General features: G+C 41.4%; 1 protein-coding gene across 4 annotated transcripts in view; it reads right to left on the bottom strand.

Annotated features, from left to right (window-relative positions):
* Positions 1–631: 631 nt before the first annotated feature.
* Positions 632–21,380, bottom strand: part of F13A1 (coagulation factor XIII A chain) — a 61,341-nt gene continuing 40,592 nt past the window's right edge. For all 4 annotated transcript variants that reach the window (XM_048309847.1, XM_048309839.1, XM_048309834.1 and 1 more), the window contains exons 9-15: positions 16,627–16,730; positions 15,740–15,828; positions 14,733–14,886; positions 13,862–14,149; positions 9,502–9,662; positions 6,575–6,711; positions 632–2,593 (exon numbers count right to left, since the gene is read on the bottom strand). In XM_048309847.1, coding sequence (XP_048165804.1) covers positions 2,449–2,593; positions 6,575–6,711; positions 9,502–9,662; positions 13,862–14,149; positions 14,733–14,886; positions 15,740–15,828; positions 16,627–16,730 — 1,078 coding nt within the window. In that variant the 3' untranslated portion in view covers positions 632–2,448. The remainder of the gene's footprint in view (positions 2,594–6,574; positions 6,712–9,501; positions 9,663–13,861; positions 14,150–14,732; positions 14,887–15,739; positions 15,829–16,626; positions 16,731–21,380) is intronic.

Genomic DNA, 21,380 nt, shown 5'->3' with positions numbered 1-21,380 from the left:
GCAGGGGCTGACGAGTGGCTGAAATCCTAGAGGCCATCCTCATTTTGTCCTTAGGTTTTTGTAAGCATCTCGGTACACAGTGAGTGGGCTGGTGGTGCCAAGGGCTGTGGACATCCCTGGTCTCTGTTCTCAGCCATCACTTCACTTCAATATACCCGCCTACAAACTATAGATAAAAATACTTCCTGTCTCTTGGCAAAGGTCATTCAGCTTAATGTCTCTTAGTAAAAGTCCTGAAATACTTAGCTGAGAGAAGCACTTCTTAGTAATGGGATGTAGGTAAGGTTTCATTAGGGGAAAACTGGTGCCTTAATGGTCTCTGACAAGTTAAAGCAAATTCCAGGGATTCTTTTTCCTGGCACTAGTGATGTTCTCTGGAAATCATCACCTTCTCCAATTCATTAGGTAGTCAGTTGTTGAAACAGAAGGAAAAACAAAGGCAAAGAGTTAAACTGAGCCTGTAAATTTTTTTTCCATTTAAATAAATATAAGTTTTTCTCCTTAGCACCAAAAAAGACACTGTTATTAGCATGGCTCAGAAGTGAATTTTTAAATTTTTGCAATGAAGATGCAGCAGCTCGTGTCTACTATGTAGAAATAATTGATCAAAATACAGAACACAACACACAAGTGCAATCAGACACGCTTTATTTTAAATTCTTATTACACCGTATTTATAAAATGTCTGGAATAGAAAGCAGGTTTATATGCAAGAGCACAAAATGGATAATTTTATTAGAAGATGTAGACCTTGGTAAGACTGCTTAATTACCTAACAGGGATTGTCACCTGGCACTGGCAACACACTGTTCAGTCTCTTCAACCCCACAGGACTTATATGGGAGACTTTGACATTGCAAAGTTTCTAATATGGTCATATAAGCTGTATAAAATGAAGGTGTGTCCATGTCTGAAGGGAAAGCCCCCAAAAGCCTGGTTTCCTGGATCCTGGGGTACTCCCAGAGTATATGAGGTGGTATGAATTTTTGCTTTGTTCCCCACATTTCAGTAAAAAGAGCAGCTGCATTTCTCCTCTCCCAAGACTTTAACAGCTGATTGTAGGTTTTGCAGGAGGTACCATGGGCAATGTGTAGCAACAAGAGGAGCAGAAGGGAAGGCATCTCCCTTGCTTTTCACTGAGACCACCAAATGACACGGCCATACAGTAAAGCCCCAGTGTTCAAAGAGCAAGAGGTTTCTTTTAAGTTTAGAAGCTCAGCTGGCTCCCCTGTGCTGTTAATACCCAATATGCTCTTACGGACACTGTGGCCAGAGGGGAGGAGTTGCTGCAGCTTGTGTAAGTTTCTGACTCTCAGGATACATCTTTATTCCCTTCCCAGATGAGTTTCTATCCTTCTGTATTCTTGGGGTTACTCATGTTACAGATCTTCGTTCTGCTTTAGCCATGATTCTTGGAAACTTTCAGGCATGTTTTAATCTAAACTCATACCGATATTTTCAGTCTCACCCAGCTCCAGTGCAGGGTATTGGCTAGGCTTGTGGGACTGTCAGGAGAAGACCCTCAGGCTCCCTGCTCCACTCTGCTTTCCTTCATCCCATTTGCCAGCCTGGACTGCTGTGGGACAGCAAACACCCCTGACATACTCATGGGAAATGGGTCTACATGGTGGGCTCAGGAGAGAAAAAAAGGCAGAGAAGGGTGAGGAGAGAACATATCATACACAAGAGATATGACCAGCAAATGCAGGTTTTGTGTGATAAACTCTGACCAGAGGCAGAAAAACTCTGGATTTTCATCCAGCAAAGTAGAGGAACAACATATCAACAGCATACGGGGTGGGATGAGGCTATGAAGCGAGTATGTGTGGGTGCCTGCACACATGAAAGAGGAGGAGAAACAGCATAGGGAAGCTGCAAGACGAAACAAGGGGCTGAGAATATTCTAGAGATAAAACATCCTGAGAGATGCTTCCAGCGAAGTGAGCTCTCCATGAATCAGAACATTATTAATTTGTAAGATAAAGCAGACCCTTTAGCTAGAAATACCTTTTTCTATTGCAGCCTGAATGATCTACCATAGCTCTGTGTAATTCAGTCTAAGAATTTATAACACTGGGTTATTTTTTTTCTTCCCTTTTCAGTGAAATATCAGGCCTTAATTAAAACTAAAGTTCAGATTACTGTGGCGAATGGAGCTTTTCAAATTCCCTTGCAGCACTAATGCCGAGGACCATAAATACAAGTGAACTACAGGAATAAGATGACCTAGAATTGCCTTTAATTACATGTATCTAATTTTAAATCACTTGGCATCCAGGTGCTTTTTTTATGCTCTTCCCAGTCATACCAATTAGTTTGCTTTATCAAATTTTTTCAGCACAAGGATGACAAAAATAACAATAAGCAGATTCATACCTCTCCCTCAGCCACCCCATACCATGATAGTTTGAAATACAGCTAAATGAGAGAAGAAGGCAGCACCTTGGCTCATGGTTTCTGAATCTGGACATTCAGCTCACCATACACGTGCCTCAAAGCATCACAACTCAGGCTTGCAATCAGCTTTCGTAAACCTGGTCTCATTGGGATGCATTTTATTTCCCAGGTCAATGTAGAGTTCATTGGGATTCTCCTGAATAAAAAAAGAAAAGTTTCAATATTGTGGTCAGTCAGCCAGTGCTCTCAGCCTAACACACAACTGAAGAAACTGAAGGTGGATAGTATAACATGTCTCAAATCTTTTATCTCATCCTCATAAGTGTTATATAAATTACTCTCTTATCTTCTATTCCTCAGAACTGACCCTCCTAAAGTCTTGTCTAGCCTTTCCTCCAGGCTAATTTTAAATTTGTGAAATGAATCCATTTTCTTCTGCTTTCTGTCACTTCCTCTCATGATCACTTTCAGAATGACCTTCTTTATAGCTAACATATATATTTTCTAATTTATCATTCAATTTTTCCTGTTTACTATAGCCTATAGCCTGATGGTGATTCCTTAAATGGTTAAATAAGTCCTTGCTATGAAGTGTCCAGGTCATTCCCTGTGAACCCTATGCAGGGCTGATGAGATGCTGAACCCCTCTGCCATTCCTACCCTGAACCACCCTGCCACAGGGGTAACATCAGCAGATCTCTTCAGCAGCCACTTCAGATGACTTCTTCATGTCCATACAAACAAGACAAAGTATTCTTGGGAGTCCTGCTGGTGGTTACTCTTTTACATTATTTATGACTCCTGATAACTCATATATAAAACAACAGTATTCTCCACTGCTCTTGATTTTCAATTTTTCTTTTTGCTACGATTAAGATGCATGGACAGCCTCAAGTATTGGGTTTCTGTGTTTTCTCAGAGCTTTCACAAGGTTTTCTGTGCAGATTTTGAAGGCTGATATTTTTTGATTGATTGATTGGTTGATTGATTGTGTTTGGGGGATGCTGGGATACAACTGCTCCAAAGGAACCAATGGACAAAGTAGTGTAGTGGGGAGCTATTTATGACAATGAATGATTTTTTCCTCAGCATTAAATAAGAGGGTTATGAGTTCAAGCAGTGTTCTTATCTCATGTGGCTACAGTGTCCTGAAAACAACTGAACAAAGCGAGAGCAAAGCAAGCCTGTAAATCAGTCACTGTTTCAAATTCTCATCTGGTAGGATTTGGTTCTCAGGTGCCATGTCCTATGCCAGGGTCAGGACAGAAATGTCTGCCCAGGCTTAGCACAAGCTGCCACAAGACAAGAAACCTTAATTAGCTCTAAATGAGCTAGCCTGGAATCCTCCCACCTGAGTATTTTCTTCGGTGCAAGCCTGCCCCTGGTAAAATGACAGGTATTCCAGCTCCTTAGAGGTTACCTTAGATATCTCTACATGGCACTGCATTGCATTTTGCATATACAGATAGAGGTACCTTGGGGCATGTACCCAGTTTTAGAAAAAACAAGCAGAGGAAGGTCATATTTTTGATGTGAGCATGTGCAGACTGCTTCCAGCAAGTGTTTTCCCTCTTTTTATTTTTGTTATCAATGAGAGAGGTTCTGTTCCCCTCGGCTGGCTGGCTTGCATCCACCAGATGCCCCCTAAAATGGCATCATGATAAAACAATGACTTCAAATGCTGAAGAAGGTAAAATATCTTTTAGAGTTTATGGGAATTATCTGCAAGGAATTATCTGAATGGAAAGTGAAGAAGTTATTCTACAGGTCTGCTGTGCCGACTTCTTGAGCACTTCTTGAGCAGTTGGGGGGCCAGATTCTCTAAGGATTAATGTTTTTAGGCCACAGCTTTGCAGTACTCCAGTGAGAGAGGGTAGCACTACCATCCTTGTTTTCTAGTGCTATAATCTCAGTACATATATATATGTGTGAGTGTGTATATATGTGTATGTGTGTGTGTGTGTGTGTGTGTGTACATGCAGGAAGACAATAGCTGTGCTGGGAAACCAAACCTACCTTTTCCTGCCTCTCTACTGTTCTAATTCTAAAACAAGTTGCTTCTCACTACAAATGCTAATACTAGCTTAGCTTTGACATATAGAAACACCCAAAATGGCTTACCTGCTAGTGTGAAAGTATGCTTGGCTATAATCCTTTTAGTGCTATCCATCACTGCCTGGTTAATTCTCATTTGTCATGCAAAGACTATGCCCCACGTAGGAATTGCTGCTGCCACAGGCTTTTCCATAACTCATGCTCCTCATCTGTCTGAGCCTAATAACTAAATATCAATATCTATATCGATATATAGACGTTATGAATGGTCAAGACTGAAGCCCCCAGGCCGTCACATTGCCAGAGTAATGTTGTATCAGCCGGGTCACACATGACCAGTTTTGTGGAGCTGCTCAAGTGATACAGAAAAGCTACCTTAAAAGTACACAGAGGTCAAAAAACCTTTCCCCACAAAGAACTGTAATAGCTCCACCCCATATGAAACAGTCCCTGGTAAACAGGGAAATGTTGGAAGGGTGGGGAAAGCCTAGAATGTGTTTAATTCTCTTTGCAAATGGGGTAAAGCTACCCTGATCTGATTTTCCTGGGAGAGAACTCAGTGATGAATGATTCTGTATAATATGCTGAGCCATCACCACACTGGAGCCATTTATCACTTTGAATGCATGGAGACAAATGTGATTATTATTTAAATAAACTACAACTGCCCCTTGCTCTGTCCTCTGTGTGTATCACCTGCATCCTACATTCATCTCAGAGAAGTTAAATCTTAAAATGACTAAGCTGATCCATTTCCATTTTAAATGTTGCCAAGGGCATTACTGAAAAGGGGAAAACATGGTGACTCTAAGGAAAATGACGTGTGTTCCATGAGTCATTTTTCTCCCGTAACTCTTGTGCCTTTGATGCACCTGATAATTTCTGCATCCTTGAAGGTGAGGGCAGTCCACAGCAGCTTTTGGATCAAAAAGGATGCAGAACAACAGGGGAGGCTGGCACGGCTGGGCAACAATGATGGCTATTGCTACAACTTGTGTAACTCTTGTGGACCATGCTGAGTCATGCTCAGCAGCACCTGTGACATACCATGTGCACAAAGCAAACACAGTATGTTGCCCTTTCACAGTCATTTTTCTATCAGCTCCACTCTGGAGATTGGTTCTGATCTTTTTATCCTTGTCCCAGGCGTAGTCAGGCTCAGGCCTCCCCTGCCGGCTGCAGAGGATGCTGACAATTTATGAAGCTGCTGAAGCACTGGCAATTTTTCAAACTCCTTTTGCACACACCTGGGGACCATCAGCTCAGGTAATGATAGATACTAAGCCCAGACAGATAGATGCCCAGGAGTAAGCAATAGCCTCAAAATTTTCCAAGTTTCTCCGTTATATACCCTTGGCTAATGCTAAGATCATAACACTGAACTCAAATGGAAAGAGGATTTACAACTTGCTTAGCGTAGGGGTATCATGGTGTCAGCGTGACGTGTGACGCTGAGAATAATGAAGGTGGCTTTCCTTTTCCTCAGGTCTGGGAGTGCCCTGTGCTGGGAACACACCTGTATGCCAGGGCAGCCCTGTGCAGTGGAGCTACTGGGGGGAGCTGTGTGCTCACACACATGCCACAGTTATGCCAGCAGGCTCTGCAAACAACACACATTTTGTGTCTTGACATAAGCTTGAAAAGATCATCTGAGGTACCTGAACCTCTTGTATAATCATGATTAACATGAGCGGAGAAAAGCCCTTTCCGAAAAACAGCACAGGACTCAATTTGCACACGCTGAGTGAGCGGCAGTAAACACTTCAAGCGTAGGATAAATCTTCCTCTCTGTGATAGCGGCTTGTAGGTGCTATTGTCAAGTGCTAAAAATAATGTAATACAGTGAAAAAGTAAACTTGGGCTATGCTAGCAGCTACCTACAAACACTACCCATTCCTCCAACCCTGGTACTGAACAGATGAAATACTCTCACAATCTCTCTGGATAGCCCGACTTCTACTGACTGTTGAGACCTATAGCTCCCCTGTGTATTGGATTTTAAAGTACAGAGAGAGTGTTTGAATTAAATTACTCAGCACAGCATCAGTTAAGTGTCTCCTGTGAGCTCCTACTGTGAGCAGGCAGGGGACAAACTCCCAGCTGGTTGTGCTTTCTTCCCTACCCGAACTGCTTTTTTATTGTTCTCAGCACACCAGGTCCCTCGAGGCGGAGTGTGACGTTCTCCAGGGTTTGTTTCAGAGGATTGGTGAATTCTACAATCACGGACGTTTCTTTACCAGCTACCAGTTCACCTTTGGTCTGCAAGACAAGGAAAGGATAATGCACCAGAAACTCCTAATAACAGATACACAGTACTGGCAAGGCAGAAGAATGGAGCACACAGAGAAACAGCATGAGGCAAAGGAAGCTGAGTGAGAAGAAAATTGTTGGCTGGGCTCATAGGTACCACTGCGCATTTTTCCACCCATTGTAATTTTCCCTCAAACCACATGGCAGATCAAGAGGCAGGCCCTCATTTCCATAGAAAACCAGAAATCTGCATGGACAGCTCTGGAGCTGACGGCCCAACTGGGGGTGAGTCCAGCTGAGGGGGCCTCTCTCCCAGACTCTGCCCCCCTCCTCAGGCTCCTCAGCAGCACTGAAGTGATCTGCTCAGGACATAAGCTCCAGAGGAGATCCTAAGTTAGAAACAGTAGGCTACAGTGGTTGCACCCTCAAAAATGTCGTGCCCATCTTCCCCTTGCTTTTGCATTCTCTTCTCATGCTCTGAAGGCTTTATAACCCTGCCTGTGTGCTCTATGGAGGCCTGAAGGCCAGTTTTCCTCCAAACTCTATGTAAGCAAAAGAGCAGTACATTTTGCACTGGAAAATAGTAAACTTCCAAACAAATGTGTTTTTAAACAAAGGCTACATGTATGGGGATTTGGGATTCTCCACCCCCCTGAAAATTCAGCATTTCTCACAGAATATATGTATTTGTTTTGCTCAAGAAAGGGTTTTCAACTTATGGCTGGCAGATCTGCCAGCCCACTTCATGGCCCACCAACTGATTTAAAGGGCCTTGAGAATGGTAACTAAGAAGAACAAGTATCTTGTCAATAAATTTAAAGTGGTTTTTTAAGGAAGTATGACATTTGCAAAAAGCTGCATAGACTCTGGTCTAAGGGATTGCTCTGTGCCAAAAAACAATGAAATGACTGGAGTACAGGAGGAGATACATCTAAGCTCTCAACAGCATTTGGCCATCTGAATGTGCGAAAGGAAATCAGTGGCATTTTTGGAAGTCTTGGCCCGATTAGAGATCTTCTATCCTCCTTATTTCAATTGACCATTTAAGATCACTGGGTGTGCTTCAAAATCATCCCAAAGTCTCACACATGCAGCTGAGACCATGATATGTATTTGCTGATCCTATTTTTGTGAGCTGGTCTCAAGGTTAGAATATGGTGTAATTTCCTCAGTTGTTGAGTCTGACAATCTGCTTAGATCAACAGAGAAAGATCAAAGGTGTATCCAAAGACATGAGGGAGATACATTTTTCATTCTTCTTTCTCACTCTCACATTAAGAAATTTGGTCTGCCAGTCATGTTCACTGAACAAACTTGACAAGAAAACTAAACAGGTAAACTTTCTCAAATTTCTTTAAAAAGCAATAAATCAACATTTCCTCTATCAATACTTGCTCACACATGCACACACACACATCTTAAAAAATCTAGCTTTTAAAATTTCAGTGTATTTTCATATATCACAAAGAAACAGAAAAGAGAGAAACTTAGTTTGACTAGAAAACACAGGTTTTGGACAACAGCCTATCCTATATGCTAAAAATCCTTTCTTCAGGACAGCAGGGAGGATAAATTATTTTGAAGTTGAACATCTGAGATGATGTATAAGATGCTCTGTTTAAGTATTGAATTGAAAGAATTCTTTACTTTTAAAATTTGGGTTTTGAAGATAGGTATTTGAAGTAGAGTTTATCTGTCTTGTCTACGTCCTCTCTAGAATGCTCAGTAAACCAAAACCATTTTGTTTAAAAATGCAATTACCTGATCAGAACATCATGGTATTTCTGAAGACCATGAAACCGAGTAGATTTTTTGGCAAATTTTGCCATAGTTTTGATCCATGTTTTTTAAAAAGCTTTTTCTGCATAAGGCTGCAGTTGCTACATAAATTATTATATGGAAACCTGAGCACTGGTTCAAGTAAATATATAGAGGGGAAAAGTTGGATAAACTTAGATTTTTTTTCGAGGTCCTGAATTTACAAAGCTGTATTCATGCTTATATAAAGCTTCCTGAACAGGTGTTCTGATTTTTTTTTTCTAGTGTTAGGAAAAAAGCAGATCCAAATTCCATCGTTGAAAGCAGATGAAGGTTTGGTGCTTTTGAAAACTGCAATTTATTTGGACGCTCAGTTATGAACTGAGAAGTTTAAATCCCCGCCTTGTCTTTGCCATACAACACATGCTCCTTGTAGTATCACAAGCATTACTCTTCTCCATTTTCGTGGGTACCACACCACTGTCTGCAGAAATGCTTCAGCTTTCAGGGTACACCACTGACAGTACAGTCAGAGTGGCAGCAAAGCACTGAAATCCTAAGACATTGTCCCAAATCAATGCTGCCCATTGAAGTTTGGAGAAGCTTTCCAGAATACCTGCAGAAGCTCTCCCAGCAAAATCACTTCAACAGCAGTGTTCCTCACTCTTCAGCAAGAGGCCCCTGTGCTGTGCTGATTTAAATAGCACAGACTTTTGAAGTAGTTAAAGAACTTGAGTGAGTAATCTCTCTTACCCTTTGAGTGTCTTCAGCTCTCTCAGATCTTTTCGCCTCTTTCCTCCACTGAGATCACTGCAGTATTTACTACCAGTGCCTCTGTCTGGCTGTCTTTTCAGTGTAGGGACACTCAGTACATTATATAATGCACCCGTACACCCTCACACACTCCAGCTAGCCACTGCTCTGTAAGGTCTCTGCTAGACACTCCAATGTGCACACACACACATACACTCTTCCACCCCACGATTCAGCGTGACAGCCTTGTAGAGAACAGCCATCCCTTCCACCACACCCTTGAGCTACCTTGATCCGCAGGGTGGGAATTTCCAGGACTATTGCCTTCTGCATGGCCAGAATCTTCCCCGTTTCATTGATCCGTGCAGTCACAAAGAAATGAAAGGAGGCTTGCTCCAGCAGGTCACTCATATACTCACTCGATTTGATCACAATGTCAAAAGAGCTGGCTGAGGGGAGACACAGGAAAGAAAAAAGTCATCTGAAGCAATCTAATCACTAACTGTTCCTCCCATCATGGCCAGCGCCAGTTACATGAGTGCCTTGGAAAAAAGGTGAACTATGAGTCAAAGAACGGCTTTGATCTTTTTCCCCTAAACTAACTTCATTTCTTTACTTAACCATATTCCCTCTAATTTTTCCCTCTTTCCATTTAGGCTGTGAGCTCCCAGGGCCAAGGGTGGGGTTTATGCACAGCCTTTGCCCAGTACCCTCAGCATGGGCCCAGGTGACTGTTGAAGGTTTCTAGGTGCTACCACAAAATAAGTGAGAAGGAAGGCTGGAAACACATATCTACTGGGCACAAAGGTCCAAACCAGCTTTTGAGTGTTATTCCTGTAAATGTTTGCTATTTCATTTTATTCCTGTGTTTTCTTTGCCTTTCTTCTTGGCACAGGGATGCCACCAGAGCAGCAACTTGGGGATGTGAACCCATGCAGGCTATCTGGGAGATCACCTGCTCTCCAGGACATGAATGGATGTCTGCCTTTGTTCTACACTGGACTTGCCTGTGAAATTTAGCAAGAAGGTCTTCCTGTCACCAGCATGCCCTCCAGAGAGCGTTCACATGCTCTCTGACAATAATTATTGGAAGGAACAAGTCCCTGTAGGCTAGACAGTTGAGAAGCAGGGAATCATTAATTTTAACTATATTGAACTGCAATTCCCAGGCCAACAATGGTGTGAGAATTTGGTGCAGAGAATCAAACCTGCTAACGAACTGACCAGGAAAAATATATAGACCTGGAGCTCTTCTCTCTATAAACATTCATTATAACTGTAGTAAACACATCAAGATCTCCCATCTGCTACCTATGATGATTACTGTTATCCATTATTTGTATTGTATTTGTGACATACACTGTAAACACTGAGATAATTGAACTCAGTTGGGTAAATGACATTCACCCCTTTTCACTCTTTTGATCCGCTCACATCAAAACCAGTTCCTTGATTTGGTTTCAAAGCTATTCCCTTGGTGGCCACCTGACCTGGATTTACTAGGCCAGCCTTAAATTGACTTGATGTGCTCCTTCTTCCTCCCTCTCACTTCTTATCTTGTGTAAAAGAATTTCCCATAATACCCTTAACTGTAAATTATAAATCAGGCAAGGTATTTCTCATCTGAGAATTAAATAAGTAAATAATTAGTTACAAACCAAGAGAAATTTACTTTACAATGGAAGAAAAGACAAACTCTTCTGTTTCAATTTAATCACTGCAGGGAAAAAAAAAGAATAGACTTCCATTGCCTTAGCACTGGTTGTGCTGGTAAGTTGCCAGTACCACTTACTGCATCTGGGAAAGCCAAGGGAGACACAACACTGAGTTGCCTTACCGTCTTTTAAAAAAAAAGAGAAAACTAAATATAACTCAGTAGATGCAAGAGCACCTTTGAAGGCACTGGAAGATTTAAGCTATTGAAATCCTCAAAGATGTTTTCAACCCACACAATTCCTTTAATCATTATTCTGAAAAGCATTCATTCGTTTCCTGTTTAAAAACTTAGTTTGCTTCATTCTTTTAGTAGTACGGGCTGGAAGAATGCCTTCAATGCATCTTTATTGCATTGTAATTCTTTGTAATTCTTTGCTACTTCTGTATATATACATACACATATATATACACATAAACACACACATGTATTTACATATATACATACATACATATATAGAGATATACACACACACGTGTATACACACAAGTGTACACGCACATATACACATGCACATATACACATACACACACACGTGTTTCTTGCCCTGAACAAAGCTTACAAATCCTGCTTGGGTGCCTCAGAAGGTACTCTCCCACTACACCCCTGACAGAGTGTTCTCATGCACTTGCAGATAATCACACTGCCTCCCTTCACACTGCCCACCTGCTCAGACACTATTCCTGATTCCACACATACTTCTTTCCAAGGAAAAGGTGAAAGAATTCATGCTCAAATTTCATGTATCACCTTCAGAAATGGTGTAATTTGTGAGGAGTTTTTGTCCTATTGCAGGACAGAGTGCCCCACAAGTTGATGACTGTAGCTCAGATATAAGCAAGTTTCCACCTTGAAAAGTGGGAATAACATTAAAAATGTCTCATTGGCCAGAAGCAGTGATGGGGACTTACTCTTGGTACACATACATAAAAATACATGTTCTGTTCTTTCAGGTGCCTCTCCCCAGTCTGTGTTCACTCAGCATCACTTGATTCAGAGTTTCCTGCACAATTTCAAGAAGCTTTTTTCAAAGCATTTACTTAAATTAGAAAAAATGAATTATGATGCTCAGTGATGTTTAAACATCTATTCATTTCATTTCTTGCAGAGATGAGCCAGGTGACCCTCAAAGCACTGCAGAAGCTGTATTTTAGGTAGTAATACCCTACACAGACCTTTGATGCAAGAGCAGACATAAATAAGTCCTGGAACCAAGCACAAATCACAGCCAGAAAATGTAGCAGGTATTTGCACTTCTCCTACAAGATGACTGAATTTTCCCTCATCAAAGAAGCCGTACAGAATTTAGACCAAGGCTATTGAAACTGAATTTTTTTACTGTACCTATTCAAGTCTCCAAAAGTTTTGCAGTATCTGATGTAAGTCACTATAAACCCTCACACTGTGTTTTGATAGCATATGTTGGAACAACTCAGTGCCCATTTCCAGGCCCCCTGCAAATGATCCAGGGAGTTAGAAAGAATCAGCGAGCAGCTCTCAGGGCTTTGTTACAGACCAGAGGAAGAAGTTTTATTAACCTTCACCAGTAGATCCTTATCAGTGGACTTCTATTTTCTGCAGAATATATTTCAGCTCCAAATAAAATGTGCAGTTTCAGATGAGGTTCAAAGTTAGGAAGAAAGCAGAGGTGGGCTTTTTTGTGGCCTGATAGGAATGGTGATCCCATGGAGGCATCTCACTGAGACAAAACTCGCCCTCTTTGAGGAAAGAGGGTTCACAGTGTCTCTTGAGCTGGGATGAGGTAGACAAGACAGAAAGCTCAGAGGTCAGCCAGGGTTGCTGCGATGCAGCAGCAGACCCAGCTCAGGAGGCCCATCCTTCGGGGTCCCAAAGTCCTGCCCTTCCTGCTGCGCTCAGAAAGATTGATTTGCCCAGTAGCAGTGCCTAGAAGGCAAAGTCATGGCTGCTGACTCTCTGAGCAGGGAACTCAAGTGGAGGATCCTCTACTTCGCCTCTGTAAGACAACGTTCTCACTACTTTTGCTGAGCTGGAAGTACTGACCAAGGACACAGGCCTGTCAGGAGAACAAGTGATTGGCGGTCAGTTGTTGCTTGAGCCTGCTAGGTAGCACTTGGAAGTACAGCAGGCCCTAAATACACTGCAGCTGCAATGGCTGACAGGAAACAGATAGATTATGTCCAAGTTAAAAAAGGAGAACATCCCTCTTCTCTACTTTGAGCAGTGCAAAAACCTGCCCACAGCCTCCTGACTTAGTCTGCCAGGAACTGCTTCTCTGATGAGAAGTGGGAGGCATGATCTCCCTAGCGCATTCCAGAGGGCACTAGGAAAAGTGAATGCTGTAACTGTAAAGATAACTCACCTTTGGGTTTCCTGCCCAGCTGACAAATGTCTCTGTTCTATCATGGCACATTCTCATTATATATAAACCTTTTAGATCACTGTAAATACAAAATCCTGAATCACACAGTCCTCCAAAGCCAGATATTCACTTGAATCTACTCGGAACTTGTCAGCTTCTACCAGATAAGACAAAAAATTCGCCTTTTTGTCTCTGTACATGACACCCTGTGGAACTAGAACTTCCCCTTCACTTGCTGAGATGCTGCTAGGAAAATAAAGGAATTCAAAGGAAAAACAATACCTTGCATCTTAATACCTGTGCTCCTTTGCTTTCTTTTGTACTAAATAAGAAAAATTAACAATTCCCAGACATGCAGCTTGGTGTAAAAGAGCATTACGCAGGGAGAAACAGCCTGAAGAAAACAGCCTCAGCTTTAAATGATCCTGGTATCCTGCCCAAAATAGGGACTGGATCCTTCTGATACCCAATAGAATATCCTACCCATAGCTACTAGAATTGACTCTACCCATGGGTGGAAAAATTGGTGACAGTTAATAACACAGGAAAAACCTAGCAGTTAATAACACATAAAACAACTATGCAAGTCTTACATGAAGAGGGTTGCAGTTTTGCACTGAAAGAGTGTTTCTTGAATTCACTTTTTGTGACTCCTGTATAAAACACTATGTTGCCTGAAAGGTAGGTAGTAGCGGTGTAGGAGTTGCGACTCTTGTTCCTGAAAGTTATAGTGACTTTAAAGTCATTGCCAAGGACTGCCTTTTGTGCTTGGAAGTCCATTTCAACATCCGTCTGTGGCTGGTATGTGGTATCTTGGATACTTTGCTTTTTAACACCATACATCACAGCAGTCTCGAGAGCCAGTCTCTCCTCATCTGAGCCTAGGAATGAATGAAAACCAGATTTAGAAAAGAAATGGAAGTGCAGCATTGGCCCACCTACCGATCACAATGGTGTGTCTTCCATGGTTTGTAGTAGCTGAAAGGAATGGATGAGGACAGTGAACCCTCCTGGGGTAACACTAGCAGTGGGAGAACTTCACAGCTACCAAGGGAGTTGCTATTAAAGCCATATCAGACAAATTGATGTAGCTGAATTCCTATTAATACATCTGCACTGGTTTACTCTGTGTGAGCCTCTGGCCTGAATAAGAAATGTCTAAACATGTGTACAGAATGCCTTGAACTGTTTTGAATGCTTTGAGTTGCTCCATGACTAGCCTTTATTTTCACTACAACTTACTTAGTCTAAAGCATTTCTGAGTAGCAAAGTCTGTGCTCTGTTTGTGCCTTAAGATCAAGGCATCTGCAGTGTTTCTGGGATGGAGTTACAGATAAAGAATTCCAGAGGGCACTTAGGCAGCTGTTCATGAAGCTCCTTCGGTGACAGAGATTTCCAAGTCATCATCCAAGATCTGACTGAGATAAGTCTACATCCATATGGTTGCAGCCCATTTCAGGTTACCTTCTCGGAACTTGTACTCCGCAGTAATGTCCATCATTCCATCACCTCCAACTTCCTTGGTCACAATCAGCTGGCCAATATGGGTTGTGTCAATTTTTTCTACCACTTGGGTTCCATTTTTCTCCATTTTTGTGTAAAAAATGTCACTATTCACCTATGAAATTAAGTGAAAGAAGATTGAGATATATGGAAGTAGAGAGAGGAAGAGAAGTCAACCTATCTCCCCCACAATAATGACATGTTGACTTGAAGTCCCACTAATTACTCATGTTGAAATTTCATGTTTAAAATTAGTCATATGCTGAGATGAATTTTATTATTCACAGCTCCAGAATGACAGAGAGTGTAAACTTTACAAGGCTACAGAGAGGTCATTCAGATTTGGAGACCACTGCTACACATTTCTTGTAACAAAAAGCTTTAGAAATAGAGAGGGGAATGCTTAACAGATAAAATATCTTTATTCTTTTCTGTCCTAAGCTATTTACAATTCAATTAGAGAGAAACTTGTCCTGCAGTGTTGTGATTCTGGGCATGCCTCCTCTGGTGATACAAGAAGTTAAAACTCCAGACCAGGCCTTCTATCTCCTTACTGAGATATTTCCCTCTCAGATCTGTCAGTCAAATCACCCATGTGAGATCTCCATGGCCCACAGCAGCCAAAAGGAATGTGGTGAGCAAAGAGGATGAGCAGCTAGAGCTAGTGACTCATTCAGCATAGCTGAATCTTGGAAGGAAAAATGACCACAGTCTGAAGTTTCAATGAAGTCAGAGCAGCTTTTTCTTCTTGTTATATTGGGGAAGAGATTAGAGAAATCTCTGTCATTCGTCAGACCCATATCACACCTACTGGCCTGCATGTCAAAATATAATGATGAGATTGTTCTGTGACATGAAGCATACATGAAGTAACTTCTCAATCCATAAATTGCAGTGGAGCCCTATCTTTTGTCTCGCTATGGTCTCACTGATATCATTCGTTGCAGTAAAAATTCTCTCATATGTACCTCAGCATAGACGAAAGGAGAATCAAATTGGAAGCAAACGTGACCATGTTTAATGGCTTGAACTGAGGCTGGACCACACCTGTACATACCTATGGGGAGAAGAGAGACAAAGTGAGAGCCTAAATTCATTAAAAACATGTAAAAATATTATATTTTCTCAAAGAAAAAGAATTCTTGGGGCTTGAAGAACTCTTTTAATAGTTTACAGAAACTCTCGACCAAGAAGCAAAAAGCTTAATTTTTTTACCATCTCCATAGTTAACACAGACTCAAGTCTGGAACAACCTGGTGGTTTGGTACCTTTAATGGCACTATAACATCCACTGTAAGTCTCAAGTGCTCAAAATATAGTTACAGCTGGTTTTGGTTAAAACAGATAATTTTGGGAGGACTCAGGTACACCACAGGCTGAGAAAGATCTCACTATAAATTTGAGAATTTATATTTTAAGGGCTGGAAAACTAAGGACTGGGAAGAAACAACAGTGACTTTTCACTTTTTTCTCTCCTGCCGACTGTCTGCTCTTGAATTTTAGTTAGGGCTTCATAACATAAAGGAGAATTAATTTGATCAGGCTCCTGTATAGGTACTCTAAAATGTTAGAAGCCCTCTTTGGCAACAGGATTACATCCCTTCTGTACCAAACAGGGCCTTTCTCATGCAGGATTTTGTGCCCAGGCAGCAGTGTTATAATAAGGACAGATTTATTTTAGAGTTCAAAACAAAGCAGGAGAAGGCCCTGAGGCAAGTATGGTTATTTGGCTCAAGAAATTGTCGCTGGCCATATGGTGCCAGGTGCCACTGGCTCAGCTATTATCAGCTCATTGTTTGAAACAGAGATCCCAAACATTAGAAAGTGAGCTAAGGAGGACTTCAATCAATATTACCATCACTGGTTTCTTGAGGTGTCCCATCAACAACCTGCCATCCTCCGAAACCAACAGGAAGGTCAGGTCTGGTCATCCAAGCTTCATTCCAGCAATGATAATTCCTTAGACAAGAGATGGGACCAGTATATTAAATTCTTGGAAAGAAGCACACAGACCAAAACAAATCCTGTGTATTTATGTCCTGGCATTGCTTAAATAACACCATTTTCCAATTCAGGAGTAAAAAAGTTGACTCTTTTAAGAGAACAGATTTTTAGGTGTTTAAGTGTGGTACCTATCTGTTAAAACCTGAAAGACAAAATCCTTCATTGTAGTTTCCTGACTGCAAGTTGAAGAAGCTTTTTTGATTCTTCTAATGTGTTCTGAGTGTAGATATCTCAGAAAATATGCCACTGTTTGGAGATTGCTGGGGTATATGAAAAGCTACACAAACTAGAATCCCTTTCCAGCCAGACACCTCCACTTCAATCTGCCTGCTAAAGCAAACTTTCAATCTTCAAGCCAATGAAACATGGTCTGCTTTTTAATTATCCAGACTGAAGCTTTGGTGTCTCTTATTAAGAGATTCAGGATCAACTCCACAATGTACAGTGTGTACTTTTGTTTTAATGGCTCAAAACAAGCATGCTCAGCTGGCTTCCATGTTCGTTGAGAAAAAGACTTTCTACAACTATCCTCACTGTGGATTCCTTATAAGTTTTTCCCCATGTGTCATGCCAGTACATGATGTCAGATCTCCTAAAACATACATCTTTTCATAAAACCCACCTACAACCACTGTGGGCCAACCCGAGTCTTTAGGGCCCAGGACAGTGACCCAAAAGGTAAAATTCTGGGAGTAGTTCATCTAGGTGCTCAGGGTTAAAATGCTCTCACCTGGCTGGATGCTCAAGAAAATTTAAAAACCGGTACAGCACCATCACAGTCTGCCCTGGGTGTTTCAAAGATGAGCAGAAAAGACAGACAGATGTTGTAACTTCCTACAATGCTACCGACGCTCAAGGGAGAGAGCACAAGCAAGAAGAAAAAATAATCTGGAAAGAGGGTCTCGCAGTAAAGCCTGCAAAATGTTTGAATTTCATTACTGCAAAAAAATAAAAGAAGGAAAGAGTAGAGAAAGGGGCAATTTTGCTTGCAAATTGTACATATCCTACAGCAGATCTGAATAAAATTACATCTGTGTAGCTGCTGATATAGCCTCTAGTACACGCAATGATATTAGCAACCAAAATGGGGATTGTTAAACTCTGACCATTTCATTAATAATAGGTGAAAACCAGCTATGGAGCAGAGTCAGAAGGATCTGAAGCTTGTCTAACAAGACATTTCAAAGTGGAAATGAAATCTTGGATCAGGGTAAAACTTGTCAGTTAGGAGAGTTAATGAAGCAGCACTACAGAAAAAGGAATTATTCAAGGAAAATGACGCACGCTCAGAGAATTTTTGATGCTGCTGAGAGTATTCAGTGCTGAATCATGCACACAGAACTTTGCTGAGGGCTACCTGAGAATGGGGACAAACTTCGTGGAAGGTGGGTATTTGAAAACTGCTTTGCCAACATATGAGAAAGACAATCCCTGCCCTGAAGCCTTCACTGGTTCGCTTTGAATCAAAGTCAGATGTGTCACTGGCTTTGCATTCTGTGAAAGAAGAACCTGAAGAGCACGCAAAAGGAAAAGATGATAAAAACAAGGCTGGGAGGGGGGTAACAGTGTGTGAAATGGCAGATCTACTTCAGTTCTGCAATTAGGTAACGCAGTTTTTCTAGATTTTTTTCTGTATTTGTCTTAGGGACAGGACCTTTCTCTCTGGTTTCTGGACACACAAGGATGGCAGTTGCATTAGGTCTGCTGCCATGCAAATAACAAATACACGTGAGGATATGGAATCTGAATGGACAGAAAGACACTGCTTGTAAAGCAGTGAGCATTAAGGAAAGGAGGGTGAGGGAAACATTTGCCTTTCCAAATGTAGCAGAAACTTCTCTATAGAACTGAGCACAGCTGAGGAGCTGATCGCATGACCATAATTTGTCCAACTGATTCTGTAATTCTTTTATTGTACAGCAAGCCTGAGACATTAAAGAAAGCAAGAATGGCAACAGAGATCAATGTAGTGACCATTAAATATTTACAGAGATAATTACAGATAGACTAAACAAAGCAATGGGGACATTAATAAAAGATGGCCAGGTGGGTTTTATGCCTGGAAGACAATTCAGGAAGGGTAGTTCATATTGCTTAGGGGACAGGCATATGCTAGAAGCAGCTGCTGTCCTTTTATGAGCTAACAAGTTCAGGCATTGAGGTCGAGAGGAGCACTGATAATATTGCTGAGAAATTAGAGCAAAGTGACCTGGAAGTAAATTGAAGAGCAGAGGTCTCAGAAGGGCTTTCTCCACAGGTCTGGATGTGGAACTCCCATGGGGCTGGGTGATACCAAGTAAGTTTCTGCTGAGATACTGACGATTATTTGCTTGGACCTCACAGTAAGAGTGAGTCTTGATTCCCATCCAAGAGAAATATTCTTTAAGTGTCTTTATATCATCATTAAGAAAGGCAAGGAGAACAGACAGTACTGATGGCCCCAAATCCAGCCAGATTTATAAAAATAACTTTTTGCAAAGCCTGTGTAATTTTGTATATGTGTTTTGGTGGTGGTGTTGTTGTTTCCTATCCTGAGGGAGAAGATGATCTTTAATAAAAATAAATAAATGTCAGATAACATTCAGAGGGAGCCCACACTCAGAGATTGATTGGACTAAAAATCCTGACTCCAAGTATCCCTGAAGTCTGAGAGTATTTAAGACCTGAAGACAGATCAGCTCCAGCAGTACAAGGCTAGAGTACAAGTACAATAGAAATGATATATTAATAAAGAAAAAGGGCTTTGCTTACAGTTTTCAAGAGATTATAAATAAAAGTGAGAAATGCATTTTAAAATATCATTATAAATACCTCAAGCTTGTCCTCTTAAAAAAAGAAATAAAAGAGACATTAAAAATAAAATCAGGGTTAAGACACAAGTCATTAGAAGTCAGCATGTGGGCTACCATGGAGTGTTACAGAGTAATGAAAAGAAAGGACACAGAGGAGAAATGAAAAGAGGTGTATATATTAAGTCATGCCCAAAGGGTTATGTGCACCATGTACTAGTAAGTGCAGAGGGAGGATAAAAGGATGAACAAGGCAGTTAGAGAAGTTATCAAGCCAAAGAAAAGCAAATGCAGGATGGAAGGATGAAATGCTAGTATAAAATTGCATATGGATTTCAGTGGGGCTAGGATGATTTTGGATAATCTGACCCTGTCCCAAAAGAATAAGGGAGAAAAATACATTAAATTAGGAAGTCTTTGGAAACAGCTGGCAAAAAGAGAGGTAGGGAAGTAAAAGGAAGTTTCAAAAGTTGGTGAGATGAATTTCAAAGATTGGGTTAGGAGAAGGAGAGAAGGGGTGAGACAGTGAAAATTCTAAAGCGCAGCAATGATCCATTACTGGGTGTGTATGGACATAGCACTGACTAGCCCAGTCACTGGGTCTTGTTTCATATCTTTTACAGGTAGAGTAGGTTATAGAAGACTTCTCCTTTACAGCTCTATGAGTCATAAAAGGACCAGCCCCATGAGACATGTTGAGGTCCTTCTGTCTCACAAACCACATGCAAAACTGCCCAAGGGTACTAATAGGAGGGAACAAGGCAAATAGCAGGACCACAGCTCTGGATTTCAGGAGAGTAGGCTTTGACGTGTTTAAGGTCCTGCTTGGAAGAATCCCATGGGAGGCAGTTCTGGGTAGGAGATGGATGCAGAAGAGCTGGTTGTTTTTCAAGAACCACCTCCTCCAAAGTTAAGAATGGTGCATCCTTGTGTGCAGAAAAACAACCAAAAGTGGCACAAGGTGGTCCCAATTAAACATAAAAAAATGGTGCTTAAAAAAGAGGGGGGAGCAGGGACAGGTGACCAAGAAGAATACAGAGTAACTGTCTGAGCATGCAGGGACAGGTACAGGAAAGCCAGAACAGAGCAAACAAAGTATGTCAAGGCATGTGAAGAGCAGCAAGTAATGCAAGCACATCAGTGTCAAAAGGAAGACTTCAGAATGTGGCTCTGTTGTTGAACAGAACAGGCAACCTGGTGACAAAGGATTAGGAGAAGGCATTCAATACCTTCTTCACCTTGGTTTTTACTGCTAAGATTTGCCCTCAGGAATCACAGCCCATGGGACCAGTGTGGAGGTTTGGAATAATGAAAACTAGACAAGTAACAAGACAGAAAACAGTTAAACAAACTGAACACACACAAGTCCAATGGATCTGATGGAAAATCTGATGTAATCTCACCAAAAATGCTGAGGGAGCTTTCCAAAGTTACTGTAAGACCACTCATATCTATCTTCAAAAGATCATGGTAATTGGAGAAGTTCCTGCAGACTGGAAGAAATCAAATATTGCTCTATTCTTCAAGAGAGAGAAGGAGTATCCAGGGAGAGACAGACTTGTCAGCTTCACTTTGATCTCTACGAAGGTTATAGAGCAAGTTCTTCTGGAAAACATTTCCAAACATATTAAGGACTAGGTGATTGGCGATAGTCAGCATGGATTTACAAGCAGCCAGCTGTGCCTGACAAATCTGAGAGCCTTCTCTGATGAAATGAGTGACGGAAAGGACAAAGCAGAGACCAGTGCATGGAGGTTGGCCCTTTTGACCTTAGCGTCATCTCCCAGAACATCCTCATAGACAAACCACTGAAGTA

This window comes from Corvus hawaiiensis, chromosome 1 (genome assembly GCF_020740725.1).
Source record: "Corvus hawaiiensis isolate bCorHaw1 chromosome 1, bCorHaw1.pri.cur, whole genome shotgun sequence".
Taxonomy (NCBI): Eukaryota; Metazoa; Chordata; class Aves; order Passeriformes; family Corvidae; genus Corvus; species Corvus hawaiiensis.
The sequence above is the reverse complement of the archived record's forward strand: the minus strand, read 5'-3'. Positions and strand labels throughout refer to the sequence as shown.